Consider the following 20,493-nt stretch of genomic DNA (forward strand, 5'->3'; position numbering starts at 1 on the left):
TCTGAGACGGAGTCTCGTTCTGTCGCCCAGGCTGGAGTGCAGTGGCGCGATCTCGGCTCACTGCAGGCTGGAAAGGGGACTTTTAATGCCCCTATGCCCCTACCCAGGAACAACACCTCTGTGTTTTGGTGTGGCTCCTTTTGTATTTTTCTGCACATACATTTTATTAGGCAAGTTAAGGTTATACTGTGTGTTTTTTGTATCTCACATGTAAAAATGTGCTCCTCTTAATGTAAGCATTTTCTCATTTTATGAAAAAATTCCCCCTGTGTCAGTTTAATGTTTTCTCAATTGTCAGTTTTATGGGTTATCACAATGTTTTGATTATTCCTTTCCGGAATAACTGTGAGTTATGGAGCACACTTAAGGACTTTCCAAATGTTGGCTGTTTCTAACTTGGCGCTGAGCGCCTTTGGCCGCCTTTCCGATGATGCCCTCGGGACGCGTTGGCAGGAGGAATCCCTGGGCGCAAGGCGCGGCTGGGCCAGCCCCTTACAAAGCCCTACGAGCTGCGGGGACCCAGGCCGGGGCAGCGGGGGCCACGCCCCATCTCCGACCCCACGGGGACCGGGCCGGGACTGCGCCAGTGGCGCCTCGCTCCATCTCCGACCCCAAGGGGACAGGGGACCAGGCCGGGACTGCGCCAGCGGGGGCCTCGCCCCGTCTCTGACCCCAGAGGAACCGGCAGCGGGCAGCACGCGTGGGCCTCTCCCCGCGGGACGCCGGACGCGCAGCCAGACGCGCTCCCCCGGCCCCCTCGGAGAGCGAGGGCGCGCCCAGGCCCGATCTGCCCGAGCCGCCACTGGGGGGCGTAGCGCGGACGCGCACCCTTGCCTCGGGCGCCTGCGCGGGAGGCCGCGTCACGTGACCCACCGCGGCCCCGCCCCGCGACGAGCTCCCGCCGGTCACGTGATCCGCCTCTGCGCGCCCCCGGGCACGACCCCGGAGTCTCCGCGGGCGGCCAGGGCGCGCGTGCGCGGAGGTGAGCCGGGCCGGGGCTGCGGGGCTTCCCTGAGCGCGGGCCGGGTCGGTGGGTCGGTCGGCTGCCCGCGCGGCCTCTCAGTTGGGAAAGCTGAGGTTGTCGCCGGGGCCGCGGGTGGAGGTCGGGGATGAGGCAGCAGGTGGGACAGTGACCTCGGTGACGCGAAGGACCCCGGACACCTCTAGGTTCTCCTCGTCCGCCCGTTGTTCAGCGAGGGAGGCTCTGCGCGTGCCGCAGCTGACGCGGAAACTGAGGCACGGAGCGGGTGAGACACCTGACGTCTGCCCCGCGCTGCCGGCGGTAACATCCCAGAAGCGGGTTTGAACCTGCCTAGCCGCGCCCCCAGCCTCTTCCCCTGAGCGGAGCTTGAGCCCCAGACCTCTAGTCCTCCCGGTCTTTATCTGAGTTCAGCTTAGAGATGAACGGGGAGCCGCCCTCCTGTGCTGGGCTTGGGGCTGGAGGCTGCATCTTCCCGTTTCTAGGCTTTCCCCTTTTGATCGGCGCAGTGCTCAGTCCTGGCCGGGACCCGAGCCACCTCTCCTGCTCCTGCAGGACGCACATGGCTGGGTCTGAATCCCTGGGGTGAGGATCACCGTGGCCTGAGAGGGGGCCCCTGGGCTAGCTCTGAAATCTGAGTGTCTCAATCACAAAGACCCCCCTTAGGCCAGGCCAGGGGTGACTGTCTGTGGTCTTTGTCCCTGGTTGCTGGCACATAGCACCTAAAACCCTTGGAAACCGAGTGATGAGAGAGCCTTTTGCTCATGAGGTGACTGATGACCGGGGACACCAGGCTTCAGGATGGAAGCAGATGGCCAGAAAGACCAAGGCCTGATGACGGGTTGGGATGGAAAAGGGGTGAGGGGCTGGAGATTGAGTGAATCACCAGTGGCTTAGTCAACCATGCCTGCACAATGGAACCCCATAAGAACCCACAGGGATCAGAGGGCTTCCCACCGGGTTGTGGAACACACCAAGGCACTGGAGGGTGGTGCGAGCAGAGAGCACAGCATCACTGCCCCCACCCCACACCAGGCCCCACGCGTCTCTTCCATACGGCTGTCTGAGTTTTATCCTTTGTAATAAACCAGCAAATGTAAGAAACGCACTTTCCTGAGTTGTGTGACCCTGAAGAGGGAGTCCTGGGAACCCCTGAATTTATAACTAGTTGATCGAAAGTACAAGTGACAACGTGGGATTTGCCATTGGCCTCTGAAGTGAAGGCAGTGTTGTGGGACTGAGCCCTTAACCTGTGGAGCCTGTGCTGACTCCAGGTAGTGTCAGGATTGAATTGAATTGTAGGACACCCAGCCATGTCCAGAAAGTTGCAGAATTGATGGGTGTGAGAAAAACCCTACACATTTGATGTCAGAAGTGTGGGTAAAATGTTTCACCCTCCAGCCCAGAAAGCCCTAATGTACCAGTGGCCCACGGTGGAACACCACGTCCGGCCGGGGGCAGAGCGTTCCCAGCCAAGCCTTCTGTAACATGACATGACAGGTCAGACTCCCTCGGGCCCTGAGTTCACTTCTCCCTGGTATGTGACCAGCTCCCAGTACCAGAGAAGGTCGCACGGCCCTCTGCTCCAAGGAGCTTCACTGGCCAGGGGCTGCTTTCCAAAATCCTTCCCTGCCTCAGCTCCAAGGCCCGTTCCTCAGAGACGCAGACCCCTCTGATGGCTGACTTTGGTTTGAGGACCTCTCTGCATCCCTCCCCCATGGCCTTGCTCCTAGGACACCTTCCTCCTTTCCCTGGGGTCAGACTTGCCTAGGTGCAGTGGCTCTCGCAGCCTTCCCCACGCCCTCCCCATGGTGTATTACACACACCAAAGGGACTCCCCTGTTGAAATCCATGCATATTGAATCGCATGTGGGTTCCGGCTGCTCCTGGGAGGAACCAAAATAGAATGTTTGCCATAAAATATTAATGTACAGGGAAGCAAAACAAAGGTAGTTGGTACTTGCTAACCTTACCAGCAGAATAATGAAAGCGAACCCCCATATCTCATCTGCACGCGACATCCTTGTTGTGTCTGTACCCGAGGCTCCAGGTGCAGCCACTGTTACAGAGACTGTGTTTCTTCCCCATGTACCTCCGGGGCTGGGAGGGGTTCTGATCTGCAAAGTCTCCAGAGGTTAAGTCCTTTCTCTCTTGTGGCTTTGCCACCCCTGGAGTGTCACCCTCAGCTGCGGTGCCCAGGATTCCCCACTGTGGTATGTCCGTGCACCAGTCAATAGGAAAGGGAGCAAGGGAAGGTACTGGGTCCCCCTAAGGACATATGAGTTGCCAGAATCACTTCCACTGACACCCAGTGGACCAAGCCGCACCTTTATGCAGAAATATGGCTCCCAGCCAGGCGTGGTCACGCCTGAAATCCCAGCACTTGGGAAGGCCAAGGGGGGTGGATCACTTGAGCTCAGGAGTTCGAGACCAGCCTGGGTAACATGGCAAAATCCCGTCTCTACAAAAATACAGAAAATTAGCTGGGTGCGATGGTGTGTGCCTACAGTCCCAGCTACTCAGGAGGCTGAAGTGGGAGGATTGCTTGAGTCTGGGAGGTGGAGGTTGCAGTGAGCCAGGATCTCAACACAGCACTCTGGCCCAGGCGACAGCTGTTTGGCCTGTTTCAAGTGTCCACCTGCCTTGCTGGTCTTCCTGGGGACATTCTAAGCGTGTTTGATTTGTAACATTTTAGCAGACTGTGCAAGTGCTCTGCACTCCCCTGCTGGAGCTTTTCTCACCCTTCCTTCTGGCCCTCTCCCCAGTCTAGACAGCAGGGCAACACCCACCCTGGCCGCCTTACCCCACCTGCCTGGGTGCTGCAGTGCCAGCCACGGTTGATGTCTCAGAGCTGCTTTGAGAGCCCCCCTCCCGCCTCCCTGCTGAGCCCGCTTTCTTCTCCCGCAGGCCTGTAGGAGCTGTCCAGGCCATCTCCAACCATGGGAGTGAGGCACCCGCCCTGCTCCCGCCGGCTCCTGGCCGTCTGCGCCCTCGTGTCCTTGGCAACCGCTGCACTCCTGGGGCACATCCTGCTCCATGATTTCCTGCTGGTTCCCCGAGAGCTGAGTGGCTCCTCCTCAGTCCTGGAGGAGACTCACCCAGCTCACCAGCAGGGAGCCAGCAGGCCAGGGCCCCGGGATGCCCAGGCACACCCCGGCCGTCCCAGAGCAGTGCCCACACAGTGCGACGTCCCCCCCAACAGCCGCTTCGATTGTGCCCCCGACAAGGCCATCACCCAGGAACAGTGCGAGGCCCGCGGCTGCTGCTACATCCCTGCAAAGCAGGGGCTGTGGGGAGCCCAGATGGGGCAGCCCTGGTGCTTCTTCCCACCCAGCTACCCCAGCTACAAGCTGGAGAACCTGAGCTCCTCTGAAATGGGCTACACGGCCACCCTGACCCGTACCACCCCCACCTTCTTCCCCAAGGACATCCTGACCCTGCGGCTGGACGTGATGATGGAGACTGAGAACCGCCTCCACTTCACGGTGGGCAGGGCAGGGGCGGGGGCGGCGGCCAGGGCAGAGGGTGCGCGCGGACGTCGACACCCACGCACCTCACAAGGGTGGGGTGCATGTTGCACCACTGTGTGCTGGGCCCTTGCTGGGAGCAGAGGTGTGAGCAGACAATGGCAGCACCCCTCGGGGAGCAGTGGGGACACCACGGTGACAGGTACTCCAGAAGGCAGGGCTCGGGGCTCATTCATCTTTATGAAAAGGTGGGTCAGGTAGAGTAGGGCTGCCAGAGGTTGCAAATGAAAACAGGATGCCCAGTAAACCCGAATTGCAGATACCCCAGGCATGACTTTGTTTTTTCGTGTAAGGATGCAAAATTTGGGATGTATTTATACTAGAAAAGCTGCTTGTTGTTTATCTGAAATTCAGAGTTACCAGGTGTTCTGTATTTTACCTCCATCCTGGGGGAGGCATCCTCCTCCTGGCTCTGCAGATGAGGAAGCCGAGGCTCAGAGAGGCTGAATGTGCTGCCCATGGTCCCACATCCATGTGTGGCTGCACCAGGGCCTGACCTGTCCTTGGGGTGCGGGTTGTTCTCTGGAGAGTAAGGGGGCTGTGGGGAACATCAATAAACCCCCGTCTCTTCTAGATCAAAGATCCAGCTAACAGGCGCTACGAGGTGCCCTTGGAGACCCCGCGTGTCCACAGCCGGGCACCGTCCCCACTCTACAGCGTGGAGTTCTCCGAGGAGCCCTTCGGGGTGATCGTGCGCCGGCAGCTGGACGGCCGCGTGCTGTGAGTTCTGGGCTCTGTGCCAGCATGATGGGGAGGGCGACGCGCATTTCTCACACGGCGGGGAGGGCCACACGCGTTTGTTTCTCACACGGCGGGGAGGGCGACACATGTTTGTTTCTCACACGGCGGGGAGGGCGACGGGCGTTTCTCACAGGGCGCTCCCTGGGTCTTTTACTCACATAGGTCTAAATCCCATGTAAACACGTGTTCAGGACTCACCAGGCCCCTGCTTGTCACTTAACTCAGGAAAACTCTCAGGAACCACAGCACTTGGATTTGCCTTAATCTTAAGAGATTTGCTCATTCATTTACTCAGTGTTCATGCACTGACCCTCCGTGCCGGGTGGTTTGGATCCTGCTCCCGGGGACAGACACACAGTGAGGGGAAGCCATAAGCAAGTCCATGCAGACACAGCGTCAGGGAGTGGTCATGCAGAGAGCATGCTAGAAGCCAGCTGTGCAGACACGGGGCAGGGAGGGCCCCTCTAGAAGCCACCTGTGCAGACGCAGGGGACAGGGATGGCCTCTCTGGAAGCCAGCTGTGCAGATGTTGGGGGCAGGGGTGGCCTCTCTGGAAGCCAGCTGTGCAGGAGTAGGGAGTGGGGAGGCCACTCTGGAAACCAGCTGTGCAGATGCAGGGGACAGGGGTGGCCTCTCTGAGCTGACCTCTGAGTAGAGAGACCCAAGAGAAGTTTCTCAAAGCATCTTATCAAGCTAGGTACGGTGGTTCATGTCTGCAATTCCAGCACTTTGGGAGGCCAAGGCGAGAGGGTCACTTGAGCCCAGGAGTTCAAGACCATCCTGGGCAACATAGCAAGACCCCATCTCTTAAAAAATAAAAATAAAAAATTAGCTGGGAATTGTGGCACATGCCTGTGGTCCCAGCTACTCAGGAGGCTGAGGCGAGAGGATCCCTTGAGCCCAGGGGTTCGAGGTTGCAGTGAGCCATGATTTTGCCACTGCACTTCAGCCTTGGTGACAGAGTGAGACCCCGTCTCAAAAAACAAACAACAAACAGGCATCTTATCAGATCTCAGTCTTGAAAGCACTCAGCGTAGTCTTGCCCAGGGGAGGGGAGGTGCAGTGTGAGCCCGTCCTGCAAAATTAGCTGTGCTGTGTTAACAGAGGACGCGTCTTCCTGTGGACCAGGTTTATCTGCGGCTTTCATTTCTCGGAGGTGCCGTTTGCCTTGCACTTGACCCCCAGCAAACCTCAGGGGTCCTTCTGGGGCATGGCTGGGCTGGGATCTGGGAGGACTTTGGCCACAAGCTCCTAGGCCTGGAAAGGTTCTGTTCAGCCCCTGCCCAGCCTTGCTTGGGGTCATGGGACAGACATGTGTGCCAGTTCCGGTACCAGCCAGTTCCTGGAGGTCAGCCCCTTGGGGGCCCCTCAGGGGTGGTGTGGGCCCAGCCAGGCGGTGTGCCTCTTCTGATATGCCCTGAGAGTTGATCACGCTGGTGCCAGGGTGCCAAGGGCTTCAGGGCTCGGCACGGCCGCCTGTCCCAGGGTCAGTGTGCTGCAGGGCTGGCCAGGCCACTCCGCCCTCCCAGGGCACCAGGGCCTGGGGGTGCTCTCTGGGTGCTCTCGGGCTCGTGTGGCCCCTTGGGTGTGAGCAAGCCTGGCTGGCCTCTGTCCCGCAGGCTGAACACGACGGTGGCGCCCCTGTTCTTTGCGGACCAGTTCCTTCAGCTGTCCACCTCGCTGCCCTCGCAGTACATCACAGGCCTCGCCGAGCACCTCAGTCCCCTGATGCTCAGCACTAGCTGGACCAGGATCACCCTGTGGAACCGGGACCTCGCGCCCACGGTACAGCAGCGGGCGGCGGGCGGGGGCACCGAGCTGGGGAGGGCAGGTGCTGAAGCGCCGTCTCCTGCATGTCCCAGCCTGGTGCGAACCTCTACGGGTCTCACCCTTTCTACCTGGCGCTGGAGGACGGCGGGTCGGCACACGGGGTGTTCCTGCTGAACAGCAATGCCATGGGTAAGCTGCCCGCCGCCCAGCGCCCGGGCCGGGGTCTCCTCCGTGCTGCCTGCCCTGGAGACTGGAGGTCCGCATGAGGGGCCCTGGGCACGGTGCTGGGCCTCGTGTTTTCTGGGAAATGAGTCCCATGGGCTGATGCCTCTCCCAACTCTGGCCTTCTGTGCTCCTAAGGAGGGTTCTGGGGCCCTGCCTGGAGGTGGGCTGGCACCACATATCTTTCCGTCCCATGCCAGGTTCCTCCTGAGTCAGGCTTAGCACGGCTTCCCCAGGCCACTCTGAGCTCCCCATGGGGAGAGAGCCTCACTCTCCGCCTGTGACTGGCCCATCTGTGGGGTGCAGAGCCCTCCAGGTGAAGAATCTGTCCCCCAACCCCAGAGCTGCTTCCCTTCCAGATGTGGTCCTGCAGCCGAGCCCTGCCCTTAGCTGGAGGTCGACAGGTGGGATCCTGGATGTCTACATCTTCCTGGGCCCAGAGCCCAAGAGCGTGGTGCAGCAGTACCTGGACGTTGTGGGTAGGGCCTGCTCCCTGGCCGCGGCCCCCGCCCCAAGGCTCCCTCCTCCCTCTCTCATGAAGTCGGCGTTGGCCTGCAGGATACCCGTTCATGCCGCCATACTGGGGCCTGGGCTTCCACCTGTGCCGCTGGGGCTACTCCTCCACCGCTATCACCCGCCAGGTGGTGGAGAACATGACCAGGGCCCACTTCCCCCTGGTGAGTTGGGGTGGTGGCAGGGGAGGCAAGGGGCTGGCCGGGACGCGTCTCCTCAGGCCCCAGCAGACGGTCCCGTGTTGTGGCTGCAGGACGTGCAGTGGAATGACCTGGACTACATGGACTCCCGGAGGGACTTCACGTTCAACAAGGATGGCTTCCGGGACTTCCCGGCCATGGTGCAGGAGCTGCACCACGGCGGCCGGCGCTACATGATGATCGTGGTGTGTGCCCCCACACTGTGGGTCTTTGGGAAGGGGGCCGCCCGGTGCCCAGTGGCTCCTTCTCTGTGCAGCATCATCCTCGTGCCTGTGTGGTCGCCGAGGATGTTTTCTGAGGGTCTTTGTGATATCCAGGGAATATCAAGAAGTTTGCAGGCTTGGCCCCAGCTGTCCAGGGAGGTCGGGTTTGAGGGTCCCCAGAAATGGCCGGGTGCTACTCAGGGTTCTATCAGATGTAGGTTACTTGAACCGCCTTAAAGCAAAAGGCCAGGGGCATGATAAGCTGATGTCACCTGGTCCTGGAAAGTGGAGGGCCCGGTGGGCCTGGGCGTGGGTATCGCTGGAACTGTGGAGGCTCCGTGTGCCTTCTGGCCGTGCCTCTCCTTCAGGCCGGCTCTGAATCCCTGGAAAGGACGGCGTGAGTGAGGGCAGCTTCCAGCCCTCATGCTGGCACCACAGAGCGGAGACTTCTTCCCATCAGCTCCCATAGAAAAGTCCCAGAGCAGGACTCTTGAGTCACCCAGCACAAAGACGCCCTTCCCTGAGCCAGTCCCACAGCCAGAAGGATGCAGTCTGGGGGCTGGTCCAGCCCGAGTCTGGTGTCCGGCACAATGGCCAGAGGAGGAGGTGGGAGGCAGGGCGAGCTGAAAAGATCCAACAGTTCCTGCCCGGAAGATCCGCTCCAGCAGAGGAAGCACAGATGAGATGCGGGGCTGTGCTGATGCTGCCTGTTTCCATCCCTGCCTTCTGCAGGCACCAAACATTAGTAGCCCTTAAGAGCAGGAGTGGAAACACAGACTTTTTCTTTCTCACATTTTTTTAATTATAAAAGAAAAGTGATTACTGTAGAACACTTGGGAAACTCTAGAGGTTTAAAGAAAAGGTAAAGCTTCCATTCCGGCGCGCCCCTCATCAGCCAGCTGGTCCTGACTACCCCGGCCCTGGCTCCTCTCCAGGCGGGCGTGTGCAGGTACACAGGCAGGCATGCTGTACACACGCATGATGTCATCCCCAGCCTCATCCTCTCACTGTCTCAGTTTCCCGTTTTCCCCGTGGCTGGCGCCAGGGCTCTGGGCCACCCTCACCTTGACGGGTTTCCCTCTTCCCAGGATCCTGCCATCAGCAGCTCGGGCCCTGCCGGGAGCTACAGGCCCTACGACGAGGGTCTGCGGAGGGGGGTTTTCATCACCAACGAGACCGGCCAGCCGCTGATTGGGAAGGTAGGGCGAGGGTCCAGGGGACGGGGGTTAGAAAGCAGAGGCCTCCAGCCGGGGGGAGCCCGCAGCTGCTCAGGAAGAGGGTGGGATTTGAGGAGCCATCACGCCCAGTGGGACAGCTGAGAGGAATGGGCCACAGTGGCCCGTGACGATGGTGGCTCCTACAAGGAATGGCCCCGTGAGTTCTTCCATCAGCAGGACTTTGACTTCATGGGCAGCTGGGCCTGGCCCAGGCACAAGCTCTGCAGACCATCAGTGAGGCCTTAGGGTCCTCCTTGTCCTCCCAGCCCCCCAGGGGCCTCCGGGCAGGGCCCCCGCTGAGGGAGCAGCTAGGGAGGGTCTGGTGCGGATGTGAGGCTGCCTGGCAGGGCTTGCACGGGGCCGTCTCCGCTGCCCTTCTCCCTGACGCTCTCTGATTCTGCAGCCCAGCCCCTGGGTGGACGTGTTGGGGGTGGCCCCTCGTTTTCCCAGGGCTGAGGCCCCTTGGCTCCGCATCAGTGCCTTGTGGAGAAAGAGCTGCTCATTGACCTCCAGGGTGCAGGTCTCTCAGATTTGCAAATGTGGGCGTCCACTAAGAGTGAGGCTGCCCCTCTGCTCAGGCTGAGGCTCAGTGGGGCTTCCATGCAGGCCCTGGGTGGGGCCGGGTCTCCCCACTCCAGCCTCTCGTTGTCCAGGTATGGCCCGGGTCCACTGCCTTCCCCGACTTCACCAACCCCACAACCCTGGCCTGGTGGGAGGACATGGTGGCTGAGTTCCATGACCAGGTGCCCTTCGACGGCATGTGGCTTGTAAGTGTGGCCCCCTCCTGAGCATCCCCAAGGCCTCTGGGGACTACCCCACTCTCCTTACTCTGGGCAGAGTCACCTACCAGCAGGGCTTCTCTTGCAGGACATGAATGAGCCTTCCAACTTCATCAGGGGCTCTGAGGACGGCTGCCCCAACAATGAGCTGGAGAACCCACCCTACGTGCCTGGTCAGCTCGCCCCCCACCTACCCTGGGGACTTAATCAAATCAGAGACTCCCTTGTCTGGCCTGGGAGACTTAGCACCCTCATCTCTGAGAAGCAGATGGGCCAGCGGGGAAAGGGGCGGTGGGGGATCCCCAGGAGAAAGGCTCAGGCTGGGAGACTCAGCCAAGCAGTGCAGACAGGGTGGGTGCAGAGGCACAGGCCCTGCCGGAGGAGACGCCGTTCACAGGTGCTTGCCAGAGCACAGTGAGGCCGACTCGACTCAGGGCCGTCTCGATAGGCGCAGGGACCATGCAGCGGAGACCTACCCACCCGTGGGGAGAGGTCAGGCCCAACTCGAATGCAGCATGGGCAAGTGGATTTCTAGCCAGGGAGCAGGGTGGGCTCAGAGGTGGGAATTACCAAGAGGAAGCATGGGGGTCAGGGGGATTCTGGCTGAACTGACCCAGCAGGATTCTTGCTGAAGGCAGGCCAGGGTGACCAGACATCGCCTGAGGGGTGGTGGAGGTTGGGGCTTCTCCCCAAACTGTCTTAGCAGGAATGGCAGAAACTGGATTTTACAAGGAAGTACACGGATGGGCCTGGGAGAAGGTTTGGGGGCCTGAGGCTATAGTTTGGCCAAACAAAGAATCAGTCAGAGGGTGGGGTTTTGGGCTTAGGTAAACAGGCAGGGGAGTGCTTGAAATGGGCCAAGAGACGGTGGATGTGAAGTCTGGGGGTCTGCAGAGCCCGGGCTCCAGCACCTGCCCAGCCCTGTCTTAGAAGCAGTGGAGATGGTTACCCAGGTTCCCGGGTAACGCCAGCCCCACAGAGGCGTGGGGAGCGGCTGCAGGTGCACCTCCAGGGCCAGCCTGAAGAGGCAGCGACCTGCACAGGGGCTCCCGGCAGGTGGGGGGCAGGGAGGGCACCTTGGAGCCTGCTGGGAGGAAGCTCCCTGGAAACCAGCCCCCGCCTCTTCCAGGGGTGGTTGGGGGGACCCTCCAGGCGGCCACCATCTGTGCCTCCAGCCACCAGTTTCTCTCCACACACTACAACCTGCACAACCTCTACGGCCTGACCGAAGCCATCGCCTCCCACAGGTGAGGGCCACGTCCCGCCCCACTGGGCTCTGCCCTCACAGCCTGTCCTACAAGGTTGGGGCCTCTGCAGGGCCTCAGGGAGGAGGAAAAGCGGAGGCCCAGACCACCCGGGGCCCGCTGGCGGCCTGAGTGCTCTCCCCACCCGCTGCCTGCACCCCAGCCTGAAGCTGGAGCGCTCCTTCCCACTTCATGCCTGGGGCTTGGAGAGGAAGGACCCTGGATGCTGACAGGAGTCTGCATCTGCGGGGACCTCATGACTCCTGTGAGGCTGGGGGGGGGTCCTGGCTCACCTACAGGCATCAGGTGGCCCAGACAGAGGCAACGGTGCCCGCAGACATGGGCAGTAGCCTCGCCGTCCTCCTCCCCAGCCTCTGCCTCATCCCAGAAAGCTCCTTGCTCCCAGCTCTGCCCTGCTGGTGACAGGGTTCCCAAGTGACCCCGCTCCACACAGCCCTCACGGTGTACCCCACCACCCCAGGGCGCTGGTGAAGGCTCGGGGGACACGCCCATTTGTGATCTCCCGCTCGACCTTTGCTGGCCACGGCCGATACGCCGGCCACTGGACAGGGGACGTGTGGAGCTCCTGGGAGCAGCTCGCCTCCTCCGTGCCAGGTGAGCTCCTACCAGGAGGGGCTGCTCAGCAGAGTAGAGCCGGGGGCCTCTATGGGAGGCTTGCCGGGGCCCCCCACCCACTCAGCAGGTGGGGCTCTGGGTCACTTGGCCTGAGCTGGCTCTGCTGCAGCAGCCTGAGGACCAGCCCGACTCTGCCCTCCCAGAAATCCTGCAGTTTAACCTGCTGGGGGTGCCTCTGGTCGGGGCCGACGTCTGCGGCTTCCTGGGCAACACCTCAGAGGAGCTGTGTGTGCGCTGGACCCAGCTGGGGGCCTTCTACCCCTTCATGCGGAACCACAACGGCCTGCTCAATCTGGTAGGGTGGGGGTGGCGGCGTGGCAGGTGGGCGATCCCACCCACCCAAGACTCTCCCCTGGGAATCCCACCCCTGCTGGAGAAGCACCCCATGCTGGGTGGCTGAGAAGCGCAGCTCTCCCGAGGCGGGGACTCCAGGTTACCGCGGCCCCAGCACCCAAGTGCTTCCTTTGCCCCCGCCTGCCCTGCAGCCCCAGGAGCCATACAGCTTCAGCGAGCCGGCCCAGCAGGCCATGAGGAAGGCCCTCACCCTGCGCTACGCACTCCTCCCCCACCTCTACACGCTGTTCCACCAGGCCCACGTCGCCGGGGAGACCGTGGCCCGGCCCCTCTTCCTGGAGTGAGTGACCTAGGCAGGGGCGGTGGCCCATGTGTGCCCTGGGGGAGGGGCACGTAACTCCCAGGCAGCCCTGTCCTGCTGTGGGCTGTGTTCCCCAGGACCCAGCAGGTTGCTGCTGAGTGAGACAACATTTGGGCCTGGCTTAAGGGGGAAGGGCAGCAAGAAAACCCAGTAATATCCCCCAGACAGGCTGTAGTACCCACGAGGAGTTCCTAACAACAGCCCCTCACATCAGTGTGTTGAGGGAGGATTCCCAGAGAGTAAGGTGATCAGTTAACTATTTGCAGAAGTCAATTTATTTTTCTTGCATACCATAGAAACATAAGTTCCAGATAAATTAAATAGTTAATGTCAAAAATCAAGCTGTGGAGGCCAGGCACGGTGGCTAACGCCTGTAATCCCAGAACTTTGGGAGGCTGAGGCGGGTGGATCACCTGAGGTCAAGAGTTTGAGGCCAGCCTGGCCAACATGGTGAAACCCATCTCTACTAAAAATACAAAAATTAGCCAGGCATGGTGGTGGGTGCCTGTAGTCCCTGCTACTCAGGAGGCTGAGGCCAGAGAATCCCTTGAACCTGGGAGGAGGAGATTGCAGTGAGCCGAGATCGCGCCACTGCACTCCAGCCTGTGTGACTCCATCTCAAAAAAAAAAAAAACCAAGCTGTGAAAGACTCCACAGGAAAAGATAAGTGAATGTGTATCTCTGGGGAAAGGTTTCATTTAGAAAAAAAAAAAAAAAAAAAGGTGAACTTTATTTGACCATAGCAGAAAAAAAAAAGGTAAATCTCTGAATATAAACACAAAAAGATTAAAACTGCTCTGAACATGGACTGTAACAGTAGAGAAGGCATTGTCAATAAAACAGCAAATAGCTACTCTTCCTAATAGATAGAGAACTCATACGTTGGTAAGACCAAGACTAAGAACCAAATTGAAGGAACACTGTTTGCAAAACAGGAGATACGAATGGTATCCACACATTCTTCACCCGGAAATCCAAGAAACGCAATTTGTGTTTTAATTACTATTTTAATGACCTTGTTGTTTCTGTCACTACATTTTTTTTTTTTTTTTTTTTTTTTTTTTAGTGGTTGCCCTAGGGATTACAATTAACGTCTTAATTTTAGCCTCGTTGGAACTGATGCCAACTTGCTTTCAATAGCATAAAAAAGCTTTGCTTCTATGTGGTTTCCATTGCCTCTCGTTCCTCTGTGCTGTTACACGTCTGTATCCATGATGAGCCCATCCACGCAGATTTATAATGACCGCCTTATTCAATTATCTAAGTCAAATAGGAGGGAAAAATGGGTTACAAACAAAAAGTACATACACACTGTCTGCCTTTTATATTTACTGATGTAGTTACCTTTACCCATGGTTTTATTTCTTCATGTGGCTTTGACTTCTTGTCTAACATCTTTCATTTACAGCAGAAGGACTCCCTTTAGTATTTATTGTAGGGCAGTTCTGCTAGTGATGAATTCTCTCAGTTTTTGTTGACTTCAGAGTCTCTTAATTTCTCCTTCATTTTTTGAAAGTTCTGCTCAACGTAGGGTTCTTGACTGGCGGTCGTTTCTCTGAACACTTTGAACTTGTCAGCCCACGGCCTCCGTGGTTTCTGCTGAGTAGCTTCTGTCTTGCCTTTTCCCAGATTCTCTGTCTTTGGCCTTTGAAGTCCCGATGGTGTGTCTAGGTGTAGATCTCTGAGTTTATCTTACTGGGAGTTTGTCGAGCTTCTTGGACGTATGCATTGATGTTTTTCATCAAACTTGGGCGGTTTTTCTGCCATTATTTCATAAAATATTTTTTCTGCCCCTTTCTGTCTTCTACTCTGGGACTTCCATTCCACACATTGGTATGCTTGACAGTGCCCAGGGGTCTCTGCAGCTCTGTTGACTCCTTCCTCGTTGTGTTTTCTTTCTGTTCTTCAGACTGCATAGTCTCGATTGCCCTGTCTTCAAGGTCACTGATTCTTTTTTCCACCAGTTCTCATCTGCTGTTGAGCCCCTCTAGTGAACTTCTCATTTTAGTTGCTCTCTTTTCAACTCCAGAATTTCTGTTTCATTCCTTTACGTTTCTCTCGTTAAGGATATTCCCTATCTGGTGAGTCATGTTCTCACGCTTTCCTTTAGTTCTTCAGACACGGTTTCGCTGAGCTCTTTGAACACATTTAAAGTAGCTGACGTAAACTCTTTGTCTAGTAAGTCCAATGTCTGGGCTTCTCTAGGGACAATTTTTATTAACTACTGTCCCCCCATCTGTGGGCCATACTTTCTTGTTTCTTTGCGTGTCTCATACATTTTTGTTTCAGACTGGACATTTTAAACGCAGCTGCTGTGGTCATCAGATTCCACATCCCCCTCAGGCCTCGTTGCTATTGCTGATTGTTTTGTGACTTTCTTGAACTAATTCCATAAGGTCTGTGTTCTTCATTGTGTGTGGCCACCAAAGTCTCTGCTTGACTAGCTTAGTGGACAGCCAATAATTGGTCAGATATCCTTCACAGGTGGCATCCATGAGTCTCCCAGCCTTTGCTGGGGCGAGGTGGGGAGCACCGTCAACACTTAGCTAGGCCAAGGATTCTTGCTGTTCTTACAAAGATTCAGCCGTTTTGTTAAATACATGCTCCCCAGATGGCTGCAAACCGTTGGTTAGTTTCAAGAGTCCTAAAAATGTCAACTCTGACCATTTTTGCTGATGTTCCCGTTTTCACAGAGGAGAGGATCTTCAGAGGGGCTTATTCCACTGTTTTCACTGACATCACTCCAAGAAATGTATTTTGCAAGAAATATTTTGAAGCAGAAAGACACCATTTATGTTGCCCGTGAATTAGAATACATTAGAGAAAATGAGACTATCCCTTGCTGGCAAGAACACAGTGACACAGTAGGGTGGAATATAAATTGGCACATTTGTGGAAAGCAACAGTACATATCAGTCAATGTTTTTGAGATTTACATTGATGCGTTAATTTTACAAATAGAAATAGGGCCTAAAGAAGTCACCTCAAAAGGCATGAAAGCTCCATGAATGTATCCATGCAGGGATCATAGCTGAGCACTGGATGCCCCCTGCACGTCCTGGGGCAGGAAACAGGACGGGGGCAGAGCTGCGTCACAGGGCAGGACAGTCTCCGTTAGACGGAGAATCCTCCGTAGAGCTGCTTGCACGTGTACATTCATCTTTTTGTCAGATGTTAATTCAAGTTGCCTTTGGTTGTGGGACTGGGGGGATCTTTTCTCTTTGTTGATACTTTTTCGTACTTTCCAAATACTTGACTGATGAGCACGCGCTGCCTTGGTTACCGTAGGATAAGTGAGCGAGCAAAGTGAGGCCAGTGCTGTGTCCATCCTGGTGCCTCAAGCACAAGCCCCTACTCCTGCCCTGAGCCCAGCTGCCAGCATGTCCGGGGAGAAGGCTTCTCCCAGCTCCGGCATTGACTTCTATCTGCTGGAATCATCCCTGCCCGTCTGACCTGAGTCCTCCAAGTCCTCCGGCACCTTGAGCTCCAGAGAGCAGAATTCAGCCTCTTCCTGTGCCTCCCCAGGGCGGGCATACGAGCCAGCCCCATCCCATTCATCACCCGTATGCCTGTGTGCCCATCCCCCTTGCAGGTTCCCCAAGGACTCTAGCACCTGGACTGTGGACCACCAGCTCCTGTGGGGGGAGGCCCTGCTCATCACCCCAGTGCTCCAGGCCGGGAAGGCCGAAGTGACTGGCTACTTCCCCTTGGGCACATGGTACGACCTGCAGACGGTGAGTCTGGGGACCCTAAACCCCGGGGAGGCGGGAGACCAGAGCAGCCCTCCCACCTGCCCCCTCCACCCAGTTGGTGTGACCAGGTGGTGGAAAGAGGAACGTATTGTTGAGTCCCAGCCATGTGCCAGGCCCCCACCCGGCTGCTCCGCACCCATCAGCCTCTCCGCTCCTCACACCATCCCCATTTCCCAGACGAGCAGACTGAGGCCTGCTTGCAGAACCTGGCCGAGTCCCACGGCCATCACAGGCTGTGCCTGTGCTGAGCTGGCATACCCAGGCCTCTCAGGCTCTGTCCCCACTCAGTAGCCAGGAGGGTCCCTACAGTGGGCCCTGAGTCTGTGCCTGAAGTCACAGTTCAGCCCGTCTGTGCCAGGCCTCCTAGGCCTCCACGTGGAGCCCCGGGAGATGGAGAGCGTGGTTCCTGAGGACAGCATGGGGGCCTCGGCACGGCCCAGAATCCTCAAAGCAACATCTCCCTCCAGGTGCCAATAGAGGCCCTTGGCAGCCTCCCACCCCCACCTGCAGCTCCCCGTGAGCCAGCCATCCACAGCGAGGGGCAGTGGGTGACGCTGCCGGCCCCCCTGGACACCATCAACGTCCACCTCCGGGCTGGGTACATCATCCCCCTGCAGGTACCTGGGCCAGGCGGCTATGGTGGGGGTGTGGACAGCACACTGCAGAGCTGGGGGAGGCACAGGGAGATGGTGGGGGAGAGGCCCAGGCGGGGCTTCTGAGGGGCCGCCCCCCGCAGTGTAGGTTATCAAGGAGCCAGCCAGGCCAGTGAGGTGGGGAGGGCACAGCCCCGCAAAGGCGTGGAGCACGGCCGGCAGGAGCTCAGTGGTCTGCATGGTGGAGGTTCTGCCGGGCCCGGCCGATAGCACTTGAGGTGGGGAGGGTCCCGGGTCATCACCACGGGGTTCCAGCCCCTGCGGCCGCAGGTGTTCCTGCAGATCCTAGTTACTGGCAGCCTGGTGCTGTCCCAGCCTAGCATTCCCGGGCCCTGGAGGCCTCCACCTCCACCAGGGTGGGGATGATGACATCGTGTGTCCTTCCCTTTCCAGGGCCCTGGCCTCACAACCACAGAGTCCCGCCAGCAGCCCATGGCCCTGGCTGTGGCCCTGACCACGGGTGGGGAGGCCCGAGGGGAGCTGTTTTGGGATGATGGAGAGAGCCTGGAAGTGCTGGAGCGAGGGGCCCACACACAGGTCATCTTCCTGGCCAGGAACGTGAGTCCTGGGGCTGCTCAGGCTGGTGGGCAGGGGCCGGCTCGGGGTTGAGAAGGGGTGAGGGGACCTGGGCGTGGGGGTCCCACGATGGCTACCTGCCACTAGGACACTCTAGCAGGTGGCCCGGGGCCCTAGAGTGAGCAGTGGGGCCGTGCACTCTGCCCTTTCGTGTACACAGAGGGAGGCCACCTCCCTGATGCCATCACGAGTCCCTGTTCTCATGGGTGTCCCTGCCCCAGCTGTCTGCTGACACCTCCACGTTCTCTGCCTTTTCATCTCTCTCTGCTCGGCCCAGAACACGATCGTGAATGAGCTGGTACGTGTGACCAGTGAGGGAGCTGGCCTGCAGCTGCAGAAGGTGACTGTCCTGGGCGTGGCCACGGCGCCCCAGCAGGTCCTCTCCAACGGCGTCCCTGTCTCCAACTTCACCTACAGCCCTGACACCAAGGCAAGAGGGCCCAGAGTGGCACAGGGATCGCGCCCCCCAGCCATGGTGCAGGGGGCAGAAGGTGCTGGGCGTCCTGGTGACCGATGCCAGGAACAGAGGATGCTGGGACCTCCCAAGGGGGTCTTTGGGGAGGAGTGGGAAGGGTCAGGCCACACAGGCTGTGCCTTTCCTCCTCCTGTGTCTACACGTGGGTGATGGGGCCACGATGACGACCTCTGAGCCCTGTTTAAGCAGCACCGCGTTTCTGGCGTGCGTTAAGGTGACCCGCACTGAGAGCCGGGGTCCTCCTGCGCCTGCCGGGGAGGAACCGGGTGCGAAGCATCCCAGGGCCAGACGGAGCTGCCCCCTGAGCGCTGGGCCTCGCTGCTGCTGGGATCTCGGGGCCAGATGGAGCCGCCTTCTGAGTGCTGGGGTCTCACTGCTGCTGGGATCTCGGGCTGCTCCATTTGTGCTCTGTCTTTTCCAGGTCCTGGACATCCGTGTCTCGCTGTTGATGGGAGAGCAGTTTCTCGTCAGCTGGTCTTAGCCGGGCGGAGTGTGTTAGTCTCTCCAGAGGGAGGCTGGTTCCCCAGGGAAGCAGAGCCTGTGTGCGGGCAGCAGCTGTGTGCGGGCCTGGGGGTTGCGTGTGTCACCTGGAGCTGGGCACTAACCATCCCAAGCCGCCGCATCGCTTGTTTCCACCTCCTGGGCCGGGGCTCTGGCCCCCAACGTGTCTAGGAGAGCTTTCTCCCTGGATCGCACTGTGGGCCGGGGCCCTGGAGGGCTGCTCTGTGTTAATAGGATTGTAAGGTTTGCCCTCCTCACCTGTTGCCAGCGTGCGGGTAGTGTTAGCCACCCCCCTCCATCTGTTCCCAGCACCGGAGAAGGGGGTGCTCAGGTGGAGGTGTGGGGTATGCACCTGAGCTCCTGCTTCGCGCCTGCTGCTCTGCCCCAACACGACCGCTGCCCGGCTGCCCAGAGGGCTGGATGCCTGCTGGTCCCCGAGCAAGCCTGGGAACTCAGGAAAATTCACAGGACTTGGGAGATTCTAAATCTTAAGTGCAATTATTTTTAATAAAAGGGGCATTTGGAATCAGCTTCTGCGGGTCTCTCTGGGATTCAGGGCAGGGAGGATGTGTCCAAGGGCCCTGGAACAGAGGCAGCTCCTTTGTCCTCAGCAGGCCCCCAGACTTTCCCACAGTGGGTGTGCGCCGTCCTCTGTCTCAAGCCGGCATCCATCACGTCATGTTCCCATGTCACGAGGCCTGACATCACCTCATGTCCTGTCCCCATCTCACCTCACATCCCGTCACCTCATGTCCCCGCATCACCTAAAGCCCCATGTCACCTTTGTGTCCCATACCCCCATCTCACATGCCTACCTCATGTCCCCATGTCACCTTCACGTCCCATCTCACCTCACCTCCCCTCCCCTCCCCACCCCACCTCACCTCCCCTCCCCTCCTCATCTGACCTCCCCTCCCCACCTCACCTCCCCTCCTCTCCTCACCTCCCCTCCCCATGTCACCTCCCCTCCCCTCCCCTCCCCACCTCACCTCCCCTCCCCTCCTCCCCTCCCCTCCCCATCTGACCTCCCCTCCCCATGTCACCTCCCTTCCCCTCCCCACCTCACCTCCCCTCCCCTCCTCTCCTCACCTACCCTCCCCATGTCACCTCCCCTCCCCACCTCCCCTCCCACCCCACCTCCCTTCCCCTCCCCCCCTCACCTCCCCTCCTCACCTGACCTCCCCTTCCCATGTCACCTCTCCTCCCCTCCCAACCTCCCGTCCCCATCCCACTTCACCTCCCCTCCTCACCTGACCTCCCCTCCCTACCCCACCCCCTCTCCCCTCCTCACCTCCTCTCCCCATTCATCCTCACACTCCTGCCTCCCCCATCTCTAAGGTGACTGGGGAATGTCCAGTGGGTGTCAGGCATGTGGTGGGAGTGTGGCCCCCAGGGCTGTGTAGACAACAGGACCCTGCAAGGAAGGGGCTTTCCAACAGTGGGGCCTAAGACTTTAGGCAGAGGCCAGAAATCTGTCCCCAAGTGATGCAGTTAGAGAGGATATCAGGCCCAGGTTCTCCCTGGCAAGCCCAGAGAAAGGGAAAGAAGCCCATTTTATTGAAATAACACCAGGAGAAATCACTGCCCTTAGCCAGTCAGACGCTTCAGTTTATCACTTAGAATTAATGGGGCCAAAGAAGTGGCCAGACTAGGCCAGGCGCAGTGGCTCACACCTGTAATCCCAGCCCTTTGGGAGGCCGAGGCAGGTGGATCACGAGGTCAAGAGATGGAGACCATCCTGGCCAACATGGTGAAACCCCGTCTCTACTGAAAATACAAAAATTAGCTGAGTGTGGTGGCGCACACCTGTAGTCCCAGCTACTTGGTCTCGCAAGGCTGAGGCAGGAGAA

General features: G+C 58.7%; 1 protein-coding gene across 4 annotated transcripts; it reads left to right on the plus strand.

Annotated features, from left to right (window-relative positions):
• The first annotated feature begins 822 nt into the window (after positions 1–822).
• GAA (alpha glucosidase) lies at positions 823–19,172 on the plus strand. 4 transcript variants are annotated; one of them, XM_001160653.8, is made up of 21 exons: positions 823–982; positions 1,168–1,247; positions 3,887–4,464; positions 5,081–5,226; positions 6,867–7,032; positions 7,110–7,206; positions 7,599–7,718; positions 7,798–7,916; positions 8,006–8,137; positions 9,244–9,354; positions 10,026–10,139; positions 10,240–10,324; positions 11,281–11,398; positions 11,877–12,010; positions 12,175–12,326; positions 12,517–12,665; positions 16,279–16,420; positions 16,906–17,055; positions 17,485–17,649; positions 17,945–18,097; positions 18,564–19,172. In XM_001160653.8, exons 3-21 carry the CDS (start codon positions 3,919–3,921, stop codon positions 18,621–18,623), a joined length of 2,859 nt encoding a protein of 952 aa, XP_001160653.4. In that variant the 5' UTR covers positions 823–982; positions 1,168–1,247; positions 3,887–3,918; the 3' UTR covers positions 18,624–19,172. The 4 variants fall into 4 exon arrangements, with proteins under 4 accessions (XP_001160653.4, XP_009431732.4, XP_511723.5 ...); XM_009433457.5 differs by having other exon boundaries at positions 872–982; positions 1,168–1,282; XM_016933065.4 differs by having other exon boundaries at positions 938–1,077.
• Positions 19,173–20,493: the final 1,321 nt, after the last annotated feature.

This window comes from Pan troglodytes, chromosome 19, assembly GCF_028858775.2.
Source record: "Pan troglodytes isolate AG18354 chromosome 19, NHGRI_mPanTro3-v2.0_pri, whole genome shotgun sequence".
In the NCBI taxonomy this organism is placed as follows: Eukaryota; Metazoa; Chordata; class Mammalia; order Primates; family Hominidae; genus Pan; species Pan troglodytes.

What these genes read in the sequence shown, in the direction of transcription:
- GAA (XM_001160653.8), top strand. Translation starts at nt 3,919, where the DNA reads ATGGGAGTGAGGCACCCGCCCTGCTCCCGCCGGCTCCTGGCCGTCTGC. An exon ending in GCAGTACCTGGACGTTGTGG is followed by an intron (nt 7,719 to 7,797) that starts GTAGGGCCTGCT and finishes GTTGGCCTGCAG; the next exon opens with GATACCCGTTCATGCCGCCA. An exon ending in GGTACATCATCCCCCTGCAG is followed by an intron (nt 17,056 to 17,484) that starts GTACCTGGGCCA and finishes TTCCCTTTCCAG; the next exon opens with GGCCCTGGCCTCACAACCAC.